This window comes from Gekko japonicus, unplaced genomic scaffold (genome assembly GCF_001447785.1).
Source record: "Gekko japonicus isolate JY-2015 unplaced genomic scaffold, Gekko_japonicus_V1.1 scaffold158, whole genome shotgun sequence".
In the NCBI taxonomy this organism is placed as follows: domain Eukaryota; kingdom Metazoa; phylum Chordata; class Lepidosauria; order Squamata; family Gekkonidae; genus Gekko; species Gekko japonicus.
In genome coordinates, this window is record NW_015170279.1 from 499,992 (window position 1) to 508,040 (window position 8,049).

An 8,049-nucleotide genomic window follows, 5' to 3' on the forward strand; every position below is an offset into this window, starting at 1 on the left:
GCCAGGTTAGGTTGGTGGTGGGAAAGAGAAGGGAGTTGGGAAAGTTGTGGGTATGGGGGTTGTAAGAAGGACACGAAGAGGAAGTCGTGCGTGGAAGCACGTACAGGGGAAAGTAAGTTGCTCCCACTGTGCAGGTAGGCTGAGAAATTGTAAGTAGCTATCTCTAAATCTACTTGTTAGTGGAATGTATCTGTGTTCATGGCTTAGGTGGAAGCTTTTAATGATGTGCTGTTGTCACAACATCGGGGTGTGCCTCCAATGTTTATTTGGTCAGGCTGGCTTGGGATATAAGGAAATTTAGATAGTATTCCAATTAAAAAATCAATCCCTTTTGGTAGTGTAATTCTAGGCACTGGTTCCAATAGTAAACCTGGGTTCTGGGCCAGTAACTCAATCCAGTTACTTAAAAACAGAATCAGAGATTTATTTATAAAAGAATAACATTTATAGAAACATACGAGTAAGGGAAAGGGTGTGTACACTGAAACAAAGACAAACATAAGAAACCTGACTCTCTAGCCACTAACACTGACCCTGTGCTTCCCAGCAGCACTGACGTATAAGCAGACGTACTGAAGAGAGTGACAACCTCTTTCTCCATGTTCACAAACTCTTCATGCAGACATTTCTTCTCTGACATTCTCTGGCCCCGGTCACACGGGGGGGGGGTAGCACGGCCAATACGCGGCTTTTCTGAGCCGCAGCAATATAGATGCACGGTGGCGGGATCAGACAGATCCCCCTAGCCGCCGCGCAGTTGCTCCCCGGCACGATCAGATGCCAGGGGAGAAGCCACGGGACGGAGAGCAAGGCAGCCAGCTGCGCATGTGCGCGCATGCGCAGTTTGGCCAGGAGCCTCGAATGCTGCGGAAGACGGCCGCCCTTGCTGCGGAGCTTCAGGTAGGTATTGCTCTTTTCTAGGTTCTTTTTTGCTGCACGTTTTCCGCCGGAAAGGACGGATCGGGGACGGGTGCGCTCTGCTTCCCAGATGTTGCGGTGTGATCGTGCCCATTTGATGCGCCCCCAATCTGTCCCTCTTGCGGGGCAAAACCTCCCATGTGACGGGGGCCTCTGATGTCCTTCTGTGTGAATATCCTTACATCATCCTTTGGTAGTGCCTGACTCCTGGCTTTATCCCAGCTCAGTGGTCTGTTCTTGATTGACTGACCAGTCACAGGGATTAGCCAATTGATCTAGATCTTGAACTGTCAAGATCGTCTGCTGTCAAGCAGTTACTTTGACAGCTCACAGCTGGCCACTATCAAGCTAACTAGTAACTACTGCAGGTGCTCATTAGTAAGGTACACTGTAGCTTGGAAACAATCCAGACAGAATTTAGGGATTAACAATTCTGTAGAAATGTAGGTCGCCTCTTGGTCTGGCTAACCACTCCTTCTGGAACTGATGTAGATTTCTCTCTCTAAAGCCATGTCTGTTCCAACAAAGCAAAGAGTGGGGCAGTTCGTAAAGAACAACAGGAACAGGTAGCTGCTGATCCCTTCCTCTGCCTGTTCTTTTCATAGTCTTTCCTCTTCAGACACTTTTCTCCAGCTGGGTTGACTTCTAGAATTGGAGCCTGGATGAAGAAAAAGTGGCATTGGGGAAAAGACTGCAGGCACACATGCTGCAAATAGTTGGAGAGTTCAGCCCCCCTCTACCCATTGTGGTTTTTCTACTCCAAAAACGACTTTCCTAAATTTACAAAAGATGAATCTGCCAGAATCTGGCCCTTTGGGATCCTGGTGACTGAACAGGATGAAGCATTTGTGATTGAAACCACCATTTCAGAATAGCTTTTAAGGTAAGGAGTGACGATTCAGTATTACATTAATACTGTTTCAGTTTAAAGTTTGTTTCAGCTGCAACTTTCAAGGTACGTAACTGCAGTATGCTTCAGTTTAGCCCGACGTTGCTGTTTCTGGAAACAGAGCATGTTTCAGACACAATCTGTGCCATATTCATTTCTGATAAATACCTTTCCAATATCAAGGTAGTTATATATAAAGCAGCATGCATCCTGCCACTGCCTTTTAATTTGCCAATACCGCATCAAACAAAAGCACCTGGTTTTTGTTTGCATTACTCCCAGTGCTTCTTGCACGTGTGAGTTTCCCTGGCATTTGCCCCTTACTCTTGCAAACATCTAACTGCTATTCCTTTAAAATTTCAGACTGGTTGGTTAGTTTTGAAGATGTACATCAGACTTTCACTGTCCTCATTCAGAGATGATTCTGTCCCTTGTATTTTTCTGGTACCTTATTAAATTACATTGAAGAGTATTTCCCCCCCCCCCGAATCGACTTATAAAAGAGACAGTCCAAAATTTATGTGGTTAATTGAGTCCAAGGAATTTAGACCGCAAGGAAATAAATAAATAAATTGAAAGTTCGTGTAACTTACGACTCTTATACCGTATGACCCCTGTACAATGTGATCCTAAGCATATTTGAGCAAGTCCCATTGCCCCCAGTAAACATCTGTAGAGTTACGTTTGTATATTAAAAGTGCCTTATTTTGGTGTATTGCAGAGAACGGTTGTTGTGAGGATTCAGCATCTGTATTTTACTTGGTGATGTTATCCTTCTTTATGACTGATGACACTTCTGACATATACTAACACAGTAGTTCTCAAATTTTTAGAAGTGAATCCTGCTTCTAAACTTGCTTTATCTTTTAGTAATCCTACAATATCTTTATGTCCTTTACTCCTCTCTGATGTAAAATGCAAGAATCTTTTTTCTGTTGGTGCTGATGATTATGTGTGTTCTTTATGCCCACCCACATGTGTGTGCATATATATATAGAGAGAAAAGTTGCTATATGTTTAAGAACATAAGAAGCATGAAACCATAGGATGCAGCAGCCATATACCTTACTAGCCTGTCTGCCTGTCCACCCCCATCTCCCCACGTATCTCTGCAGCTCTTCCATACTCATAAGGGAGAATTCTAGCCGTCTTTTCTCTCAGTTACAAACACATTGTTGCAGCACCTGCTGCTCTTGATGGCAACTGTAGCTGATGATTGGTCGTCTTCACACTGGAGTCAAGGATCTGCCTTGTTCTCCAGACCCAAAGCTGCTTTCTTCCTGCTTCCTGGCTGTGTATTGTTCAAGCTGAGGGGAGGTGGGAGTCTTTCCAGGTCAGGTAAAAGCACTATGGTTACCATGGCCAGCATCTTCGCCAGTTTCACTGAAAGGATATCTGGGCCTCAGCAAAGTCAGTCAGGGTGCTGCAGTTGCCATAGCACCTCATCCTGGATCCGGGAAGGCTGCCCCTCCATTTGGGAGACAAGAGTTCTGACTGACTTTATGGGTGGAGGGCAGATTTCTGTGCTGGGGCCGTATGTAGTTGCAACCAGTGTCCCTCTAAGCTGAGTTAGTGTGAGCTAGCTCACAGTTTTTTAGCCTCCGGCTCGCACATTTTTGTCTCAGCTCAGGAAGGATGACTCCAGAGCAAACTAATTTATGCAGTAGCCAAATCGCTCGCTCACAACTTTAATGCCCGTAGCTCACAAAGTAGGATTTTTGCTTGCAAGACTCCTCGGCTTAGAGGGAGCATTGGCTGCAACCCGCCTGAGTTTAAGAGCATATCGTTTGGGAACCACTGCTTTCGTTCCCATTTGTTTCCCAGCTGTAGAAGCGGAAGATATTGCACTGCCCACTTTAAATGTTTTAAACTGGTCGTATTGTTCTGTTCCAATATTGTTATTTTATTTGATTGAATTATTTTAAGACTGTATTATATTTATTGCTGTGAGCCGCCCTAAACCCGCTTGTGGGAAGGGTGGGATATAAATGGAAATAATAAATAAATGTAATTGTCATGGCTAGGGGCTTGAACAAGGACTGTATTAGTGTGTTGCTGAAGGACACTGGTACGATTTCTGTGATGGAAGAGGTGAAAGCACCTCCCACCTTCCTTCTTTTGGCCGGGAAACTGACCCTAGTTAGACTGGGATCTGAGAGACCGGGGTTTGAATTCTCACTCCACTGTGGAAGCTCAGTGGGTAATCTTGATCCAGTCTCTCTCTGTCTCAGCCTTACCCATCTCACAAGGTGGCTGTCGTGAGGATAAAACGAAGGAAAGGAGAACCATATTCTAAGGCACATTAAGCCCCCCTTAGTGAGAAAAGAGTGGTGTGAATATCTAAATAAATGTAGTAGTGATGGCCAGTCTCTCTCCAATTAATGTAACTTCTATTGCTATACAGGCAGCGTGAGAGATGGAAGCCAGAGCTTGTGGGCAGTGGAGCTGTCTCCCAGTTTTGCACAGGGGAATATGGCCTTTGATTAATAATCAGTTGGATTTCTCCATTAGATTGCACAGCAGTAGCTTTTATTTGTAAACCACCTTGGGCAAAATGGGTTTTTTTAATGTACTGTATACAAATGCTGTCTTGAACTTCATGGAAACGCTCTTTTCCCCCTCTTGCTGCTTTACTTTGAAGACTGGTGTTCTAGAAAAGCCTGTTTGTCATGCTTTTCTTACATTTTTTCAATTATGAGTCCTGTGCCTCTGTTGAGAGCAGAGTGTGTGTTAATAAACATGGAGCTGTTGGCTAAGCAGCAGCAACAAAGATTCCTATGAAATAAAAGGGTGTTTTTTAAAAAAACAACCCTTACTGAAAGTACAGATTAACGTGCTGCAGCACTTTGCTAAATAAAAAAGGGGGGGGGGGAAATAAGCCACGCCTTTGTAACACCAGTTCTAAGAATCAAATGAAAACAATTGCAAAGATTATTTTAAAGCAGATTGAGACATTTTTGGAAGCAGGGGTCTTGTGCAAAAGAGTAAAAATACTGGCTACCATTGCATAAAAGGTGAATTACCGTCTTCCCAAAAGATGATTTGGTGGCTTCCCATTCCAAACTGTCCTTTCTCTGTCACAAGCCTCTGACATCTCCCTGTCTCCAGGATTTCTCATATTCAGGCAACTTAAACCCACAGCCCCTGCCAGTGCAGGTTGAGCTCCTTCCACATGGCTCCTTGAGAAAATGCTGTCCATTCCCATTCTCTTTCACTGTTAATTTGACCACAGTGAACGCAGAAGAAGGAAAGACCCAGAGGTCATTTCGGGGGGGATCGCGGGGGATCGCAGTTCCCCCGGGTGAGGTATGGGGGTCGGGGCACATGACAAAGCCCTGCCCCCTGCTTCCGGCTGCCCCGCTTCCGACCCTCATTCAGCCAGGAGGAGGCAGGAGAAGAGGGAGGGTAAGTTGCTTTCTCCCTGCCTCTCCCCACCCCTGCCTGCCTGGGGCCAGGGAGGGCATTCGCGGGGCTTCCTTGCATTCCCGCTGGCCTTGCAGGTCCACCGCCGGGCCCCTCATGGGGCTCGGCAGTGGAGTTGCAAGGCTGGCGGCGGCGGCCGGGACCATTGGGGGCCTTATGACACACTTCCGGTGATGTCAGGGGGTGTGGCATATGCTAATGAGTTATGCTAATGAGTTCCCCTAGCTCTTTTTCTACGAAATGACCCCTGGAAAGACCTAACAGTTGCACTGATTCCACGTCTCTTTGCACTGGCCTACATGTCAGTCCAGTTGACTGAGCCTCTCTGGGTCTTTGAGTCTCACGAGAGCATTCCCTTTGGTGACCTTTTCTTCTAAAGGCTGCATGAGCGATTTTTTTAGCAGCCAGCAAGCTACCTGTGGGAAACTGCTACCTTAAAGACTAGCAATGTTATTCCTGTGTAAACTTTTATTGGATTAGAGCCCACTTCTTCAAGTATTCTGGTCCATGAAAGGTTATGCTAGAATTTTTCTTAAAAGGTCTTTACAGTGCCGCAAGACTTCTGCTTATTTTTTTCTGCAACAGATTAACATGGCTATTTGTCTAGAACTAAATTAATTGGGTTTGTAGTCTTCAAAACATTCACCATGAAGATGGAGTGCATGCTCAAGAAGGCAAACACAAAAGTAACCCTCACTGCTCTTTTCTGTTTACTTAGCTATATGACCACAGCTGGACTGGCTGGAGAGGTGTCCTTTTTCTACCTCTTTCCCAGCTAAGAGGATATATCCCTGGGATAGAAAGGGGAAAATAATAGCTAATTCCTTTGTGTTGCCTGGCCGTGGGGGAGGATCAGCCCTGTACCATCTCCGGAGGATACCTCTCTCAATCAGGGCTTTGTAGGGAAGTTATTTGCAAGGCTAGTTTTACCCTTTCCTGCAAGTGAGAGGCTTCAAATGGAGATTCCATTTAGTTGAAAGTTTCCAAATGGAGGTAGTTCTTACTCATCTCCCCCAGCGAAAGGGCTGTTTTAAAGTCTGGGCCGAGTGTAGGAAGGGCTGAATCTGGGTCTGGTATTGTGAGATCACCTTGGAGCATCAGTGGCATCTTGTTGGACTAGTGACTGGGCTGGGAAAGTCCGCAGCAGGGTATGCGATGGGTTGCAAGGACTTCAGAGCTTTTAGTAGGACTGCTTGGGGCCTCCACAGAGACGGTAACAATGATAGATTCCAATTCTGGGGCTTCATCTGGAAGGCTGCCAACTTAGTTTTGGTGGCACAGTTCTTGAGAATACCAGTTCTGGAAGTGAGAAGCAGAGGCTTTGCTAACTTTTCCATTTTACTTGGAAACTGAATTGGAAAACTCTTGTGGCACTTTTTCTTGTTGTATCATATTTTTAATTTCTCAGCATATGTAAGCAGAATATTTTTGATGGAACGGTTGCGTTTGTGATTTTTACCTTAATTATAAGGAGAACGTGTAGCTGTTAATCTGTTAAGTTTATTCTAAACTGTTGCATGTGTGATTATTTTGATTCTGTTGGTTGTTCTCTGAGTGCAGTTTCACGGTTTCTAATTGTAATAGATTAATAGATTTTGCAGTGCCAGTTGGCATTTAATACAGTTCTTAGCTGCTGTTGATTTCATTCCCTTTTCTCACCCTTCCTTATAAATAAAGCTGACTGTTAGGAACTTATTAGCTACTATATTTAAATGAATTCTTCTTTTTTTGCAGCCCCATCTGCTTTGAAATGATTGAAGAAGCATATATGACAAAATGTGGGCACAGCTTCTGGTAAGATTTGTTGACCAAGCTGTCTTAATTTTATTTCTAAATTTTCTCATGTTGAGGGGCACTTGCCTAGACCCAAGTCACAGACTTGATTCTAAGTAAGTGGCATGGAATGGCACAGACATTGTCACTTAACTCTTATCCCGAGGATGCACATACATATCTGGATCCAGAATGCTTAGGCTGGAATCTGGTGTTGAGACTGCTTTGTAGCTAGAATTTGTGATGCAGAAATCTGTATTGAGGAAACAACATGGTTCTTATAACCGCTGAAATGTGGTGCAAACATCTGGTATTTCTTTTTGCCATGAAAATACTGGTTTTAGGAGCTGATATGTGCAGCTGCTGTCCAGTCCACATTCTTGCTTGTGCTTCTCTAGCAATAATGTATGCTCGTTTTTGCATTCAGGTTTCTCTTTTCTGCATGTGCAATTGTGCCTTTTAAGGGTGCTTAAATTGTTTTTGCATGTCTCGTAATGCAAGGGGAAATGGGAGGAGCAAGTGAGTCATGCTTCCCGTTCTGTGTATGTGGTGTGATGAAAAAGTTGAATTTGTACATCTCTATCGCTGGTCAGCTGTGCACTGTGCCCCTGCACCAGGCGTTTCCACAGCTAATTGTAGAGGGAGATACAAAAATTGAACCTCAGATGTTTATAATCATAGACATAGAACAGGATACGCTTTTCCTTTTGTGTCTCTTCCATCTCCCACCCCCACAACTTCCATAGCCAGAAATTAATACTGCCTCTTGATCCCTCTTTACTGACTCTCATTTTAGTTCTGTCCATCTCTGCTCATCTGAACTGATCACCTTACTAACACAGCAAACAGTTGTCTGTCTAATGATGTTAACAGAGACAGCTTTGTAGACCATGATTATTCAGGGACTCTTTTTTTTCCATAGTCATCTCCACATGTAAAATTAGCTTTGTAGTCAATAAATTGGGAATTAAGCAAGGTAAGGAAAATAAGAGTGGGTTCCTAATCATGTCCTTCTTAAGATGAAGCTTTGCATCTTTCATCCCAAC

The 8,049-nt window shown here is 44.3% G+C and overlaps 1 protein-coding gene across 2 annotated transcripts in view; it reads left to right on the plus strand.

Annotated features, from left to right (window-relative positions):
* The window catches only part of RFWD2 (ring finger and WD repeat domain 2, E3 ubiquitin protein ligase), a 185,909-nt gene that overhangs the window by 3,428 nt on the left and 174,432 nt on the right, over positions 1 to 8,049 (plus strand). For both annotated transcript variants that reach the window (XM_015417745.1, XM_015417746.1), the window contains exon 2: positions 6,965 to 7,024. In XM_015417745.1, coding sequence (XP_015273231.1) covers positions 6,981 to 7,024 — 44 coding nt within the window. In that variant the 5' untranslated portion in view covers positions 6,965 to 6,980. The remainder of the gene's footprint in view (positions 1 to 6,964; positions 7,025 to 8,049) is intronic.